The sequence below is a fragment of the Solenopsis invicta genome, chromosome 11 (genome assembly GCF_016802725.1).
Source record: "Solenopsis invicta isolate M01_SB chromosome 11, UNIL_Sinv_3.0, whole genome shotgun sequence".
NCBI classification, from domain to species: domain Eukaryota; kingdom Metazoa; phylum Arthropoda; class Insecta; order Hymenoptera; family Formicidae; genus Solenopsis; species Solenopsis invicta.
Genome location: NC_052674.1, coordinates 13959555 through 13978420, shown reverse-complemented (window position 1 = coordinate 13978420; position 18866 = coordinate 13959555). Strand labels below are relative to the sequence as shown.

Genomic DNA, 18866 nt, shown 5'->3' with positions numbered 1-18866 from the left:
TAATGGTACAACTTTCTATGGATTTATAATTTTGATCACATTACAGTGATAGATGAGTTTTCAAATTGGATAGAGGAGAGAAAGGAAGGTTACAAGGAATTTCTTGTACCTGATTTAAAATTAGCAGCATTTAAATTAGTAAGGCAGAAACAAATGAAACAGATGCTTTTAATAAAGAAGATATCCACCATATATGATTTTGTGGAGCATAAAGATATATTCCTACAAACGATAGAGGTTTGTTGTTTTAAACTTAACTTACTTTTTTACAAATATATTCTATTTTCTATATAGTACCGATGTTTATGGAAAGTTTTGAGAAAAATTTTAATCTTTTACATTTTATGTGCAAAAATATATGAAAACGTCATATAACATGTTTCAACAGAAATATTTCCACAATTATTTTTCTACTATTTTTCGCTTGTGTGTCTCCTACTTTTTTACTTTGTGAATTGGAATATCGCTACCAAGCGCGCGATGGAACTTAATTTGATTGGATGATCACGAGTGCATTATCTTAAAATATACTCATCATAAATACTAGAAAAATACTCGTCATATACTTATCATATATTAAAAAAATAATTTTATATTTTGAAGATTATGATAAATTTATTGGAAAAAAGTCACAATATAATAAATTGAATTTTTCTTTTAATTTAATATTTTGGATTAAATACTAGAATTTAAAGTATATTTTGAATAAATTTGATACTTTTGATGAACTTATAATAGATTGTATGAATAGAATATATGAACAACATATTGGAATAAGTAATATTTACATTAAGACGTGTATCTTTCTATATGTAGGATATGATACGACAGAAAGAATATAAAGAAGCTGCGCAATACGCGGCAATGTTACAATTGCAAAGTCATTTTATGGATCCGAAAATATTGTTGCTACCTCTCATACTGCAGAATAAATTACAAATTGTTGAAGAGTTCTTAACAGGCTGTCCAGAGGTACAAAAAGCCTTGACGACTTATTTAGACAACTTGATAGCACCAGGAAAAAACGTGCAGATTGTATTGGAACAATTTATTTAGTAAGTGATAAACGTATCTATTTTTATTAATGATGTATCACTCGTACAATCCCTGCAAAGTAAATTAAAATTAAAAATGTGTTAATATTTATACTTTAGGTAAATTACATATGACAGTGTATGTGTGCGTGTGCGTGCGCATGCGTGTGAATAACATTGTATTTTTATTTAATACCATTTTTATAATTTATATATATATTTGTTATTAAAAATTGTTTTAAAACAAAATGACAAAAATCTGAATTTTTTAATATAACGCTCCTGACTACTCAGCTAAAAACTCCATGTAGTATTACAGAAATTAGAATTAATTAGCATATAAAGTGAGGTATAAAATTTTAGTTTGCATGTCATTTCGTATATGCTTTATTGTGAAAAAGGGGCTTATTCGTTATTTTTGAATTTATACGTAAAAGCATATTTTTCATTTCTTTCAACAGTTGTCCGTGCGTTTTCCTGCACTAGAGTGCAAGGCTTTACTTCACGTGCCTTTTACGACTATTTACTGACTGTCGGGAGAAAAGGATAGCTTTCGTACTGCGAACTTGAGTTTAATTGTTTTGTAAATAAACAATATTTACAGAACAATTTTTGCAATAAAACTACATAAATCATCTTGAATACTTGAAATACATTAAAAAATTCAATTTTTAACATTATTTCTTAATTATATTTTTATTAAAGAATATTTCTCTTTTTGTTTTGAAATAATTTTTAAACCAAGTACATAAAACGATGTCAATTTTTTAATAATTTTTTAAACACATATAATATTTTATAATTTTTTCATAATTTCTAAATATGTAATATATGTTTAAGCACTTAAATTTAACCAATTATTTAATTGAGATTTTTACTGAACTTTCAGTACAAATGATATACCAGATGTTAAAATATCGTTTACACAAGTTCGTCCGATAACTAAACTTATTGCACGTCTGATGAAGCAATACAATTTATCACCTGACGCATGTCCTCATTTAAATACAAAACGAAACGAAGGAGCATTGCAATTCCTTTTACATAAGCGCTATGTGGATGGTAGCTTAAGTAAATATATCTTTTTTTCTATATTATTGTATTATATATTAAAATTATATTAAAAATAATACAAAAATTACATTTTTAAAATTTAAGCTTATATTACTCGCGTGGAATGTTCAGGATACCCCTGTCCTCTAAATTTGCTATATTTACCCATTAAAACTGTTATTACATTTAGAGCAAATTGTCTTACAATTAAAAAAATTGTATTTGTCTCTATCTAAAAGGTGTGAATTATTATCAATTTTTATTTAATTGTAAATTATCAGAGAGAACAATAAAAATTAAAGTACAAAGTTGGCGTATTAGAGAAACATCCCTCGCGAGTAATTATACAATAAACTATGGGAGTAATGTTAATCACTTTTATTATGTATAGATATCGCCAGTTGGAGAGAGATGGTGAGAGAAGCGATAGGAAACGATGTTAAATTACAAACGGAGTTACTCACAATGTTAATTAATGCTAACGATGCACAAGAAGGATTATATTGGGCAAAGGAATACGAAATACCTAAAGATGAATGGCCATGGGCTATTGTGCATGTAGAAGAACAAAGTGCACAAAGTAATGCTTTTATCTATATTTTAACATTTACATCTCGAGAAATACCCATAATATTATAGTTTACAGTGGTAAATGAGGGCGCTTCCACAAGCAAGGAGAAAACTACTTGGGAACCAAATGAGGATGTGAATTATCATGTTTTAAAATTACCAAGGGAAAACATCAAATTGATAGACGATAGACGATTTTTTGAAGAGTTTCTTGATAATGGATTAAGAGATATTAATATGGTTGGAATTGACGTAGAGTGGAAGCCTAGTTTTGGTAATTACAAGCAAAATTTTAGGGTGTTTACTATCCGGAAAATCAGGAGAGCTTGGACTAGAGGAATTCTCCTCGCTCTTTTGACCATGGATTTTAATGAGATATTACTTTTATTCAGAGATATTTGTATTCTAATTTTAAATTTTCAAATTATCTTTCAAATTTTTAAATTATCTTTTCGGACAAAATTATTTCTTTTATTTTTTCTTAATAATACAAAATATTGATAACCGAGCAATAAATACATACATTCATGTACATTATGACTATTAATTTAAGGGGATGCTGAAGATGTCCTTTTTTTACCGACTAAAAGCAGTTTAATTTTTGCAGACACCATGTTTCTAATTGCATTTACAGATTTAAAAATTTTTTTAAATTAAAGTACAGGCATTAATGTACCTCATAGCGATCGACTTTATGCCGAGAATATTAAATTTATATCTTTTTTTTATCTAATCATAGTCTACCATGGTATCCAGAGTCGTTAACGGGTGCCAATATATACTTCAAACAAATATTTGTCGATTTTTTTCTATAAATGTACTGTGAGGTGATTACACGCAAAAACAACGTAGAATTTTCAAAATTTAACTTAGAAATTTAATATAAAAGATTTGCGTTTGTGAAAATTTGTGCATGTAAAGAGGATGAACCATGATAAATAGAGCAGTTATTGTGGGGCACAGTTGGTGACGGATCTTGCATTAGATGGCGTTAAAGTTGAAGAACAAGGACGTGATATATTCATGAGCTTACTCACTCGGCCTTAGTACTATTTTCCTTACTTTTCGCTCCGCGCGTGATTGCGTACCGCTCGACTCTTGCTCGAGAAAAGAATCTGTAATACCGACGTCGAGTGAGTTTGGGCATCACTTTAGCATTTTCTTAAAGGAGTTTTCTTGTCTAGAGAGACGAATTTAGGTGTACAATTGGGAATTTTTTTAGGCATAAAAATTATAATTAAGAACTGATACGTTATGTTCAATGTAGAGTAAAACAATTTTATTATTTTATTTTTATTTGAATAACGCAGTGTACTATGGCGGCGAAGTTAGGACTGTACCGTGAGCCTAGTCAAACGGTACGTACAGTAGAAGTATTATTAATCTGAAAGCAAAAATATTTTTTTAAATGAATGGACTTACGATTTGCGTCTGAACTAGGATTTTTAATATTGCATGCATATTTTCAATATGGCGACAATTAAAAAAAAATTGTTTTAATTTTACTCATTTTTTTCTCTTATTTTGTACTAAAAAAATAGAAAAAAATTAACATAAACTATTTATTTTAGTTCGAACAATAACGACATGTTTGTTGAGCATAATTAAAAACAAAAGCTAATTGGATAAGTAGTTTTTTTGGAATCGTACTTGTTACGTTAGAAAATGGAAAAAATGCGTTTAAGATTTGATGGAGCATTTTTTGTAATATTTTGTGTCAAAATTTTTTAAGTTGTTTTTAATCAGTTATCCCAAGGCCATAAAGGACATCTTTTTCTTCTTTATAAATTTTATTTTGTAAGGTTTTTTTATTATTTATTTATTTTTTAAAATGTTTTTTCAGTAAAGCAGTCCTATATACTGCGTCACTTTATGCTGTAGATCTTGGTCAATTTTTTATTTAAAAAAGAGTTTGTGGCTTAAAATTGTAAACTTTAGAAAAATGCAAAAAAAAACAAAATTGATTTTTCGAAATCTCTAGACTAGAAACCCTTTTAGTGTTAAAGTATTCATTTCTTAGTGCACAGTTTCATAATATTTGATATTCAATTTACACATGAATTTTGTTCAATTTTATCTATGTATATACATATATAAGGTGAGCGAAAAAAGTGTCGGACTGATAAAATATCTGAATTTAGCGTCTATATAACAAAGCATTATAATTACGTAATTTTTTTATTGTATGATTTCTCTAATTATATGATTATTTTGCATATAAAAGTATTAAGAGTTATAAAAAGATTAAGGGGGTACATACTTTCTCGAAAAATTATCGATTTTTGGGAATCTTTTTGGAGAGGATAATAAATAAATTTGATATCTACAAAAAGGACATGTTTAATTAATTGTTAATTTGTAAAAGAAATATTTTAAAAAATGATTTTAACACATTAAAATGAACTTTTATTGGAGCTGCTCTCGAGCCGTCCGGTAAAACATCCCTTCAATATTTGCATTCTAGCGTTTTGTAATTTTTTTACATAATTTGAGTAAACACTCTGAACTTGAACCTAAAAAATCCAGAAATAACTTGTAATATGCTTTAATTGAATATAAAACATCTATATTTTATCAGGAACTAAGCAGCCTGAATTGGCACTTATGCAAATAGCTACTGAAGAAAACGTTTACATTCTGGATGTAACTACTATTGGCAATCAATTGCCTGAACATCAATTGCCTGAACTCTGGAATGAACTTGGTCTTGTATTATTTGGAAATAAAGACATTATCAAAATTGGTATGTGTTTCCAAGTATTTAAAATAATATTACCTGTATTACTTTAATTACTCATTATGTAACATTACATTAACTACTCATTATATGTTACACGTTTTATTTAATATTTTACTTTGGAAATAAACAATTATTTAATCATTTTATAATACAAGAATAACATAAATATTGTGAATAAAAGTTATATATTATTATTGTCATTGTTATTATATGTATATTGTACATACACAGGATTTGGAATAGCCCAAGACGTGACTGTAATACGGAATAGTTTACCTGCTTTGTCATCCGTTAAAACATACGGCCAAGGATACCTTGACTTGATGCTTTTATGGAGAAAATTAACAGAAGAATACAATTTTATTTTTCCATACAAAGGTGATCCAAATTTTACGAACAAAAGTTTAAGTAAACTTGTGGAATTGTGCTTTGGACAAAAACTTAATAAGTCGGATCAATTTTCAAATTGGGAGTTGAGACCTTTAAGAGAAAGTCAAATAATATATGCTGGTTAGTAATCTTTTTTAAAATCTTTAATATATTATTTAACATTCTTTAATATAATTTTTTTACATTACTTATATGCACATATGTCTGTTATAATGACAGCACTGGATGCACATTGTTTAGTGGAGATATATAATGTATTGGCGGATTATTCAGCAGATATGGACATACCATTTGAAGATATTTGTGCTGAAATACAGCATATTTCGCAAGCTCATAGAAAGATAAATGCGAATAAACCTGTATATAAGGTATAAATTGCATCAAATTAATACAAGATGTTTACAATTAGTAAAAACCAGAAAAACTTGGAATTTTTAGTAAATTTATTTTTTGCTTTAAAAAAATATGGATTTTAATGGAAAATTTCTTATAAATTAAAATTTTTTTTTGATAGAATTATTTCTTTGATTATCTTTCTTGATAATTTAAATTCAATTAATTATCTTAATTAACAACCTCAAATACAGCATAGATCTAGATTTGCATTGGACATTACATTTATATGTAACTTTGAGAAATTATAATTTTGATTCCGATCAATATTTTTCAACAAATTTTTTTAAAAATAAAAGTTGAGTCTCAAAATGTGATTAAATAGACGGCATTATCGAAAAATGATATATTATGAGTTATTAAAGCAAAACCATTAAGCAAAAATAAAAATTGTATAAAATACATTTTTTAATTAATTTATATTTTTGTAACAATTTTTTAAAGATTTTATAAGTCTTAAAGTTAAAGAATGATATTTTTAAGAAAAATTATGGCATTTCTTTTAAAAAATAATTATATAACAAGAATATGAAGGTTGATTGTGTATACATAAGTTGAGTGAAAATGACAAAAATGGGCAAATTCACTAGAGCTTCATGTTTGTAAAGTTGTATAATACATAGTTGACCGCAGTAAAAAGCTTTACTTTTGTACCATTGAAAATCGAATCAAGTTTTGAACCTGGTTAATATGGCGATTGATAGTAAAGAGTTCTACTATTACTTTTTCTTCCTTTAATCTTTTATTCTTTTTTCACAGAGCTAGCGATCGAATGGGTTTTCTAAATTCATGTGCTGTGTTTGAGGGTTAACAATAAATACATATTCATGTATTATATATTCTAATGTGTTTCGCTAATTTTAATTTAAAAACATTTAATAAAAATAATTAGGAAATAAAAAATAATACAACGCTTTAAATTGGCATTGTGTGTTTAATTACTTTTCAAATTCTTTCGGTGAGCTAAAATTGTGTATTGTGGCCCGATCATTATGTATCATTATATGTCATATTTAGTTATATTTTATTTCTTTTTAGTACTTTCTCAAATTTAATATTCAAAACTTAAATGGCTTCTTTTTGTAATTATGATGATGATTAGGAAATAATGAAAAGTATGTTAAAATAAATTTATTTCCAAGTTGCATTAAAAAATTTTTTTGTTTTTTTAATTTTACCTGTAATTTTGAATAAAATTCCTGTGAAATGTATGAATTATCAGGGAATTTTCATATAAAATTTGATTGTAAACATCTTATATTAATAAATCATAATAAAAAAACTTTAATCTTTCATCTAATGACGAATGGAAAAATCTTTGTATAATCTCTGACAAAAGTATCTTTGTTACAATAGAATTTGTAATGACATTATTTTTATTGTTAGATATATATATATTTTTTCTTTTGCTCTATTGTCTGTTAAAGTCACAGAATAATTGATTGAATATATACGTATGTTTATTTTCTTTTTTTTGTATATGCGAATAAATATTTTTTTTTATTAAAACATGTTATATTTAATTATACTCCTTACTAGAGAGTTCATTGATTTACAGAAATATATGCATTCGAATCCAACAATGCCTAATAGAGACAAGGAGGATTATGGCATGAACACAGGAGCTTCCCCAAAATATAGAACAGCATACAGGCCTACGCCCAAATATGGGCATCATAATAAACAAAATCAGGGTAGATCTGTATACCATGAATTGTCTAACAATAGTCGACATGATAGCCAAAGATATGATAACTATGATAATTTTAATCGCGATAAAAATGTGCTTAGTGGAATAATCCGAGTTGACGATGGGAGATATGATGATCGAAGAAGATATGACGAAAATTATGATACTTATAATCACAAAGGTGCGCATATCGGAGTAAACCGAGTTGATGGAAGACATGATAATCAAAGAAAATTTGATAATCACAATCAAAATAAATACACAAATTTCAAAATGAATCAAGCGGCCAATGACGGAAGATATAAAAATCAGAAGAGACATGATAATTATAATAGATATGAGTCCCAGAGTAGACATGGTAATCAGGATAGACGTGATAATTACAATCAGTATGACAAACAGAGTAGATGGGAAGATATTCAAAGTAGACGAAATACTCAAAGTAGACAGAATAATGTGGGTAGATCCGAACTCATGCAACAACGGAATTTGGATCCAATACCTGCGCATACATGGCGCGTTGTATGTGACTCTATGCTGGGTGGTTTGAGTAGTAAATTGCGCATGTGTGGAATAGATACCATACATGTATTATTTGATCAAGGAGGGGACGATTCCGCTAGAGTGGCAATGCGCGAAAACAGAATTTTACTAACGCGTAATAAAAATTATGAAAGAGTAAGATTTGTTTATATATAGATTTATATGCATTACTGTTTCGGCATGATTGAAATTTTCTTGCATCTCACGAAAAGTTAAATGTAAAAAGCCTCTAAGAATTTTGAAAAAATTTATCAAACATAAAATTTTTTCTCTTTTTTTTGTATAAATTCTTGTTTTAAAATTAAAAGAAAACTTATATAAGATATGAATTTTTAGACAAGAAAAAGATATTATGAGAAATTATTTTTCACCAATTTTTCTAACAAAATTGCAAGCTTAAAAAACCTATTTTAAAATATTGTTAGTTTTTGCCCGATGAAGCTATAGCTCTTTTATGAAGCTAGAGCTCTTTAAAATAAAAATTTATTGAAAAATAAATTTCCAATTTTATGTAATTTAGAAACAAAACATTTAGTTTCGATCTGCAATAAGTGTAGTAAGCATCAAACCATAAGAAATCATTCAAACACAGTTGAATGTGAGAAGAATAATCGACTATGGTTCAGGGATGTCAGATTGTAGCTTTTGGCAATACAGGGACTGTTCTTTTTAGCTGAACTGACTGTAGTAATTTAGAGTTTATCTTCCTTTTCCTAGGGAAGGAAGGAAGATAAACTCTGAAATAGTACAGCCAATTTAACTAAAAAGGACATATTTCGTGCTACCAGAAGCCACAGTCTGGCATCCCTACTTATGGATTGATCAATTTTTTACGGCTTAAGGCTCCTGACTTCTCAGCCGAGAACTCCGCGTTGACGGTAGCGACATTTTGTCGCGGACAAAATTAGAACTAATACACGTGAAACGTGACAGATTGACGATGAAATGTTATTGTGCATGTCATTTTGTTATTATGTGTTTTATTTTGAAAATATGACTTGTCTCGTATTTACCAAATTTGAAAAAATGGATCGCGCGTAAAGTTTCTTTGAATTTTGTACATAAAAATACATTTTTTACTCCTTTCAATAGCTATCCGTGTGTTTTCCTGTCTGAATAGACGTCATTTTACATGCTTTTTATGACTATTGATTGCTAGGCGAAAAAAGGATAGTCGTGACCGATATTTAGAAGTGTTTTAAAGTCATCTGCTTAGTCTGTTTTATCCAAATTGGCTTTATTTACAAATGGCATGTCGGACAAAATTACGTGTCATTTCACGCAATTTTTCGCTTCTGATGTCACGACTTCAATATAGCCGCGGCGAGTACTCAGGAGCCTTAAAGCTGACTACCTATTATAGACTGGGATTTATAGAGACGAAAAGACAGGTTTAAAGCTCTTTCTTATTTAAAATATATTTTTGAAGACTTTTTACGATTCTTCTTTATTGAAATAGAATTACTGCATCAGTCGCTGAATAATCATCAATGAATGACTATTTTAAAAAAATATTAAAACTCAAATAATAAATTGATATTTTTATTCTGCAGTATTTATACAGATGTGATAAAAATGTTTTTTTTTGTTTTTAATTATATTAAGTTGTTTTTGTTTGTCCATTGATACAGTAACTTTACTTTTTGTGATATGTGAGAAAATCCCAAGTGCACTAAAATTATTGAGCAATAATGTTAATTTTATTTTAATAATCTTTATAATGTTAGTTTAAGCAATATCTACCGTTGAAGAATTGCTACAGAATAATGGCTGACACACCTGACAACCAACTACGTGAAGTTTTACATCATTTTGGTGTTTTCATAACGCAAAATGATATTTTCAGCCGATGCCAAATATGTAACTGCGATGAATTTGTGAAAGTTCCAAAGAAACTGATGGATGATCTTGTGCAAAGGTAAATTGAATTAGTCTATTTATTTACATGCATTACGTTCATTTTGAAAGAACATGAGATTATCTCACATTTCACGAAAAGTTATATATTTCAGTTGAGATTAAGAAAAAAAATTATAATAAAGTTCTCAAAAATGTATTTAAAGAGTGCATTAAATTTGTTTTTCAATTTCGGTACTGAATATTGGATTCCCATAATTTTTTTAAAAATTTTGAAAGACTTTTATATCTAAGGCGATGCTGGACCAGTGCCTATATGTGATTATTTTTGGATACTCTGATTGTTTAATTGGCTTTACAGATTTTAAAATCCTTTTCCATAATTAAAGTATACAAAAACATACAACGGAAATTATAATTTAATCTAAAAAACGAAAGTAGATCGAAAAGTTATAGTTTAATTATCGGCTTCTGCAGTCGACTTATGACATGTGCCCCATATAAAAGTTTTACATTTTATACGTATAAGTAATTTCCGTGATGTGAATTAAGGTTTCTGTCTACTTGGCGCGGCCATATTGAAGTCGTGACGTTATAAGCGAGAAATCACGTAAAAGTTTTCGTCGTGGCATTTGTTAATAAAGAGAATTTGGATAAAACAGAATAATGAAATCACTAAAACACTTGTAAAAATGAAGCTTGACTATCCTTTTTCCGCCTAACAGTCGGAATAAATAGTCGTAAAACGCACGTAAAGTAAAGCTTATATAAACAGGAAAACACACAGATAGTTATTTAAAGGAATGAAAAATATGCTTTTATGTATAAAATTTAAAGAAACTTGCGATTTATTTTTACGAATTTGATAAATATGAGACAAGTCACATTTTTACAATGAAACGTATAATAACAATAACGAAATTACATGCATGACAAAATTTCATCGTTAATCTGTCACGTTTCACGCCTATTAGTTTTAATTTTGTCCGCGAAGGTACATTGTTATCGTCAAAGCAGAGTTCTCGGTTGAGGCGCCAGGAGCCTCCGAAATGAAAAATCAATACGATGCTTGCAGAACGTTCCTCGGTAGATTATAGTTTACTGATGATTCTAGAAGCTTAGTACGAGAGAAATAAGTGTTTGAAAATTGTTTATGCAAATTTGCACGTGGAATTGGTGCGAAGAGCAGTAATTGTGTTCATAGTAGTTGAGAGATCTTGCATTAGATGGCACTGAAAGCGAAAACAAGGACAGATAATGTATTCATGAGTGTGCTTGATGAAGAGCGTTAAGGCTCTGGCATCTGGCACACACTTGCATAGCTGCATAACCATATGCATAAAGAAGTTGATTGGTCCATTTCCTTTTGCATGCGCTAATGGATCTATCAATTTCCTTATGCATATGGTTATGCAGCTATGCAAGAGTGTGTGCTTCTCGCTTTAAGCTTATAACATATGAAGTGCACAACACTACGTAAGGATAACATAAGACTAATAGACCAATGAGAATCTGCACAACATAAGACTGATGAACCAATGAGCATCCAGCATAAAGTCGCTATATTGATTTACATAAAATTTCCATTGGTCCAGAAGCTTTATGCTACGCTTATGCTTTGTTATGTATTTCATGTGCAATAGGTTTTAAGGCCCAAGCACAGGGGGCCTATTCTCCAAAAATATCGCATATGAAAATACTAGGGAACTCTATAATATATGTAACATATACTATAGTATTTTCGTATATTTTCATATGCGATATTTTTCGAGAGTAGGCCTCCAGGCTTTTGCATAGCTGCATGAGTCCCGGTCTACAATAGATGTAGCAAGCCTTAAGCCTCAGAAATTGACTAATGTTGAATATGAGGAGAATAATCGATTATGGTTGGTCAATTTCTTATGGCTAAAGGCTTACAACATTAATTGTAGACCGGGACTAACCGTCCCAGTAAACGGTAATAGATTCAAAAATCCAATTTAAAATGGATAAAAATGGATTCAAAAAATTAAGAATTTGGATTTGGCAATCATCACATGAATCTATTTCTATCCAATTGTAGTTTAAGAATTTCTTGAATCTATTTTAATCCATGAAATAAAATTGAAATTACAGGATTTCTATTTTTTTCAATCAAAAAAAGTTATGCAGGCCATATAATCCATTTTAATTCATGAAACGGGATTGAAATAAAATGACTTGATTTTTTCAATCTAAAAGGAGTTTTTGCAAGTCATATAATCTATTTTAATCCATGACATAGGATTGAATTGCTTAATTGCTGTTTTTTAATCCAAAATGTATTCAAATGAATTAAAATGGATTACAAATTTTCAATCTATTTTTGTTTACTGGGCTATATTGAGCTATAAAAAAATTGATTAGTCCATTTCCTTATTAATCAATTTTCTTATGCATAGGGTAGCCTTATACAGCTATGTAAGAGTCTGTGCTCTGGCTTTTTAGTTTGTTCGCCTGGGTTTAGTACTATTCCCCTTATCTTTTGCTCTGCGCGCGACCGCGTGCCGTTCGATTCTCTGTCGAAAAAAATTTGCAGTATCAACATTGAGTGAGTTAGCCTGTCACCGCCGTTCAACGTCGTCTTAACTTTTTGTGAGATGTGAGAAAGTCGCAAGCGTTCTTAACCCTCAGTTGTCACACTGAGTGTCGTATACCCGAGCTGTTTTACAAAAATGTTTGGCGTTCATAAATCGTTCGCGCCTTTTCTTCTAAATATTTTGAATATATTCAACTTCTCGATTTTCGCATTTATTTAGTCTTTTTCTTAATCTGGCGTATCGATTAAAGAAAAAATTGTTCAAATTCTGCATCACATTAGATACCGCTATATACGCAATTGAAAATAGTCAGGTGACGTATATCTATGTGTGGCAAAATGTTGAATCCAATATAGTGTGTCAGCTGAGAGTTAAATGAACTGTAGTACAAATAGTGAATGATTCTGAAATAAGTACAGATTTTTTCCAGTATGATAAAGGGAGTATAAACGAACATTGTTTATGAACATAGAGTTTTCGATGAAAGACAATAGCTTTAGTGTGATATAAATGAAATTGATTAAAGAGTATTTATGTTTCTAAATTTTTTGTCAATCTGTTGAATGTGATTTAAAGAGAGTTTCCAGTTTTTTAAAGAACTTGATACAATTTTGAAAATAAGTTTATTAGAAGTTAATGTATAGGTATACCTAATTTTTTTACAATTTTTTCATTGTATAGAGTTTTTTTTTAAACTTAAAATATTATTTTTTAAAATAGCAAAGGAAAGAAGAATTTTAAGTAATTTAATCGCAAACAAAATATAAAAATTTTGAAAAATTACGTTCATGAGAAAGAAAGCAATGTAAAGAATATTTTGAATTAAAAAAAGACGTTTTGCCGTATTTTTGTGTAAATATGCATGAGTCATTCATGAATTACACAATTTTTTTTAAATATGATGTCATACCAATTAAAATGTGACAATGCAGTTTCTTACTTAACTTACATTTTATTATTTTGTTTGCATTATTTTATAAATTATTATAAACAATTAAAAAAAAATTTTTTCTGTATATTTATTAACATAAAAAATATTAATAATTGAAGAGCTTTAACGGTTGTAGCTAGACTTGTTGTAGCTAGACTTTAATGCTGATATCTCTTGTGTGATTTTATATACATTTTCAAGTTAATGAAATTGCGCATTAAATTTTGAAACACAATTATAAGTTAAGTAAAAATAGTAATATCACGATATTAAATTGATAATACTGTAATAAACTTAAACTTTTTTTAGACAACACAATAAACAAGATGATTTTTATAGATTTTTTTATCACTGGAAAAGAATTCGCAAAATACTTTTGAGTTAAAACAGCTCAATAATATGACAAAGCAATTTCATTTACAAATTTATTTTCAGCAATCTAAAATTTAGAAAATTTACATGTTCTATTAACTATTTTATGTAAATTAATTTATAATTATAATTATAAGAAAAGAAAAATAATCTACTTACGCAATTTGAATAGTCACTTGCATGTAACGATTTTTAGGATTATTGGATCCTAGAAATCGTTAAAAATTTCAAAAATTATGAACATATATAGTCAAAATTATTAAATGTAATTTGTTTGAACAATGTATGAAAACTATGATTTTAATAAAATCTCATAGCGTCATTTAATTCTATGAGAAAAATACATATGTATAAATATTAGGATGGTCCAAAAAAACCGACTATTTTTTTTTTATGTGCTTCACCGGAAATTGAAAGTATATGTTGCAAAAGTAAATTTCGTTTTTTGTTCAGATTTTAAAAAAATGTTTTAGAGATCGCTGTAGTCGTTTAAACACGAAAATCGACGTAATATGATATTTTAATTTTTTTAAATTATATTGAGGCATATTCTGTTGAGCTGATCATTGAGATATTGTTGCCAGGAATTAAATATATAAGCTTGAATTTTTGTAGCCAAAAATATTGACAGAAAGTCATTTATTTTATTTTTCAAAACTCGTATTTTCATGAAAATGTACATTTAAAGACTTAAAAAACTTATTTTGATTAATCACAGTCGAAAATCGTTTGTGGTATCGGTTTTTTTCTTCAATGGAGTATATATTATGATATACAGAAACTTTAACATTTATTGATAGATAGCGCTGCAGTCATAAAATGCTTAAAAAATGCGATTTTTCTTAAATCTAGCTTTCATATCAACACCAGATTTAATTTTCGTGACAAATTTTTGTTAAAGAAAAATATTTTTATATAAAATATATTTTTATAAAAAATATATTTTATAAAAATAGGTATTTTATAAAAATATTTTTAAAAATTTTTATAGAAAAATTTTTTATAAAAACTGTTATAAAATATATTTTTTATAAAAGTATATTTTATATAAAAACATTTTTTTTAACAAAAATTTGTCAAGAAAATTAAATCTGGTGTTGGTATGAGAACCAAGTTAAGAAAAATCGCATTTTTTAAGCATTTTATGACTGTTGCGCTATCTCTCAATAAATGTTAAAGTTTCTGTATATTATATTATATTCTCCATTAAACAAGAAAACTGATACCACAAACAATTTTTGACTGCGATTGGTCAAAATAGATTTTTTAAGCCTTAAATGTCCATTTTTGTAAAAATTCAAGTTTTGAAAAATTAAATAAATGACTTTTCTTTCAGTATTTTTGGCTAAAAAAATTCAAGCTTATATATTTGATTCCTGACAGCAATATCTTAATGATCAACTCAACAGGATATGCCTCAATGTAATTTAAAAAAATTAAAAAATTATGTTACGTCAATTTTCGTGTTTAAACGATTACAGCGACCTCTAAAACATTTTTAAAAAATCTGAACAAAAAACGAAATTTACTTTTGCAATATATATTTTCGATTTTCGGTGAAACACATGAAAACAAAAAAATAATCGGTTTTTTTGCACCAGCCTAATAAATATGTACTCCATTATTTTTCCGCCATCCTATTTATGAAACAATGATTGTTTATATTCAACATATTACATATTATATTTGAAAATTTTGACCATAAATGCATATTTGATGAATCGTGCAAGTAATTATAAGCATAAGCCATTATCACTTTTCTTTTAATCCATAACTGTACATTTTGTATAAAGCAGTTAATACGTTTATAGATTTTAGATTGTTGAAAATAAATGCGTAATTGTTCTGTCTATCATGCCATATTTTGTAGCTATTTTGGCACAAAAGTATCCAAAAATATCATTTTTGGTATCTTAAGGCTCCTAAGAAGCCGCCGTGGCCATATTGAAATCGTGACATCATAAGTGAGAAATCACACATAAAAGTTTCTTACGTGCCATTTGTAAATAAAGAGAATGTGGATAAAACAAAATAATGAAATTATTTTAAAACATTTGTAAAAATAGGCCTTCTCTTTTGTCCACCTAGCAATCAGTAAATAATCGTAAAAAACAAGTAAAGTGAAGCCTATTCAGGCAGGAAAACACGCTGATAGATGTTAAAAGAAGTGAAAAATATATGCTTTTACGTACAAAAATTCGAAGATAAATTCAAAGATATTTTTATTTGCGGTCCACTTTTACGAATTCAGTGAATACGAGTCAAGTCACATTTTTACAATGAATCCATTTTACATAATAACAGATGCACGACAAAATTTTATTGTCAACATGTCACGTTATACATCCATTCTAATCTTTTCTAGTTCTAATTTTTTTCACTACGTCGCCACCGTCAACGTGGAGGTCTCAGCCTATTACTCAAGAGCATTAAGTCCAATTTTCTCTGAAATTTGACATGATGTAGCGATTTCATTAGTGAATTTATTTCCAGCGACAAAAAGATTATAAGAATTATTTTGTCTGGATTTTGGTCTAAAATTTGTGTCACAGTGTAATCAATTTAATAATAATAAATAATATTAAGAAGCATTTAAAGTATTAATGATGTCAATAAGAAAATTTTTCTTTTAAAAAACTGGAAACAATTTGTTGTGAAAAATAATACCAACCACCGATCAAATCTGAAACCTCTTGATTTTTCAGCGCGGGTATCTTAATTACTTTGACAACTGAAGTCTTAATGGAGAAAAGTTGAAGATTTTATTGACAAAAAAATGTTTATGTATATCCCTATACAATATTATCTTAATAAAAATTTGTATTTATTTGCAAAATCAGTCTGTATGTGCGTATATACAGAGTGTCTGGAAAATTGCCACGAATATTTCGGGACGTGATTTGGGATTCCAAAAGAAGGAAAAAAAGCTATACAAACATAGGTTCGGAAATAAGTTATTTCCGAGTTATAGCCACTTTTATGTTTAAAAAAATCGTATGTTATAGTCTGCGTGGCATCCCTTCTTAAATTTTTTTATTACATTCCTGGGGCAGGCCACCCGTGTGAAACTAGCACCCCAAAGTAAAAAAAAAATATATATATTTTTTTTTAGAGTGCCGGCTTCTTTTCTAATAGTTCTATAGTGCTTGATAATTTTTAGAAATAGTTCCAGCGATTAAACCCCCCCAAAAAACAAGTTTTAAAAATGGGATGCCAACTTTACGTTGGCACCCCAGTTTCGAAAAAATTGTGTTTTTTTTTTCGAGTTTCCAGTAGTTTTTGAATAGTTCTATAGTCCCCTATACTTTTTTTCAATAGTTCCGTTTTATTTTCAAAATTATGGAACTTTGAAAATTCATAACTCGGCTCCTAAAATACGTAAAACTTTTGTAATTTTTGCTTTACAGAAAAAAGTTATTTAACTTTTTTTGAGCACTTAGGAAGTGCTATTTAGCACACTCAAGAAAAAAATTGGAACTCTGAATTTTTTATTTTTTTTTGTGGCGGACCCTACTGAGTACGTAAAACTTTTGTAATTTTTATTTGACAAAAAAAAGTTATTTAACTTTTTTTGAGCACTCAAGGAGTGCTATTCAGCACACTAAAGAAAAAAACCGGAATTCCGAATTTTTAATTTTTCGGTACTTTGAAATTTTTCGTGGCGGTCCCTACTGAGTATGTAAAACTTTTGTAATTTTCACTTGACAGAAAAAAGTTGTTTAACTTTTTTTGAGCACTTAAGAAGTGCTATTCAGCACACTGAAAAACAAAACCGGAACTTAAAATTTTTTAATTTTTTACTACTTTAAAATTTTTTGTGGCGGACCCTACTGAATACGTAAAACTTTTGTAATTTTCACTTGACAGAAAAAAGTTATTTAACTTTTTTTGAGCACTCAAGGAGTGCTATTCAGCACACTAAAGAAAAATTATTTGACTTTTTAGGAGCACTTAGGGAGTACTTTAATTGAAGAAGTAATAATGTTAATATAAATGTGATAACATACACTGAGATAGAATTTTATTATTATTTGCTACTAAAATTTTAACTTAAATTTCTAATTTTTTTTAGTTCTATTTAGCCCTCCCTGAGTGCTTTTAAAAAGTTAAATAACTTTTTTCTGTCAAGTGAAAATTACAAAAGTTTTACGTACTCAGTAGGATTTGCCACGAAAAATGTCAAAGTAGCAAAAAATTAAAAATTCGGAGTTCCGGTTTTTTCTTCAGTGTGTTGAATAGCACTCCTTGAGTGCTCTTAAAAAGTTAAATAACTTTCTTCTGTCAAGTGAAAATTACAAAAGTTTTACGTATTCAGTAGGATCCGCCACAAAAAATTTCAAAGTAGCAAAAAATTAAAAATTCGGAGTTCTGATTTTTTTCTTCAGTGTGCTGAATAGCACTCCCTGATTGCTCAAAAAAAGTTAAATAACTTTTTTCTGTAAACTGAAAATTACAAAATTTTTACGTACTTTGTAGGGGCCGAGGTATGAATTTTCAAAGTTCCATAATTTTGAAAATAAAACGAAACTATTAAAAAAAAGTATAGGGGACTATAGAACTATTCAAAAACTACTGGAAATTCGAAAAAAACACAATTTTTTCGAAACTGGGATGCCAACGTGAAGTTGGCACCCCATTTTTAAAACTTGTTTTTTTGGGGGGTTTAATCGCTGGAACTATTTCTAAAAATTATCAAGCACTATAGAACTATTAGAAAAGAAGCCGGCACTCTAAA

The 18866-nt window shown here is 28.3% G+C and overlaps 1 protein-coding gene across 3 annotated transcripts in view; it reads left to right on the top strand.

The window, feature by feature from the left end:
• The window catches only part of LOC105193061 (exonuclease mut-7 homolog), a 28283-nt gene that overhangs the window by 7783 nt on the left and 1634 nt on the right, over positions 1 to 18866 (top strand). The window contains exons 3-13 of one of the 3 annotated variants that reach the window (XM_039455213.1): positions 47 to 237; positions 817 to 1055; positions 1924 to 2105; positions 2479 to 2667; positions 2734 to 2931; positions 5236 to 5400; positions 5629 to 5907; positions 6007 to 6155; positions 7739 to 8548; positions 10141 to 10331; positions 16497 to 16771. In XM_039455213.1, the coding sequence (XP_039311147.1) occupies positions 47 to 237; positions 817 to 1055; positions 1924 to 2105; positions 2479 to 2667; positions 2734 to 2931; positions 5236 to 5400; positions 5629 to 5907; positions 6007 to 6155; positions 7739 to 8548; positions 10141 to 10331; positions 16497 to 16587 (2684 nt within the window). In that variant the 3' untranslated portion in view covers positions 16588 to 16771. Of the gene's footprint in view, positions 1 to 46; positions 238 to 816; positions 1056 to 1923; positions 2106 to 2478; positions 2668 to 2733; positions 2932 to 5235; positions 5401 to 5628; positions 5908 to 6006; positions 6156 to 7738; positions 8549 to 10140; positions 10332 to 16496; positions 16772 to 18866 lie in introns of those variants that run through there. The other 2 variants (XM_039455211.1, XM_026140137.2) reach the window with 2 other exon arrangements.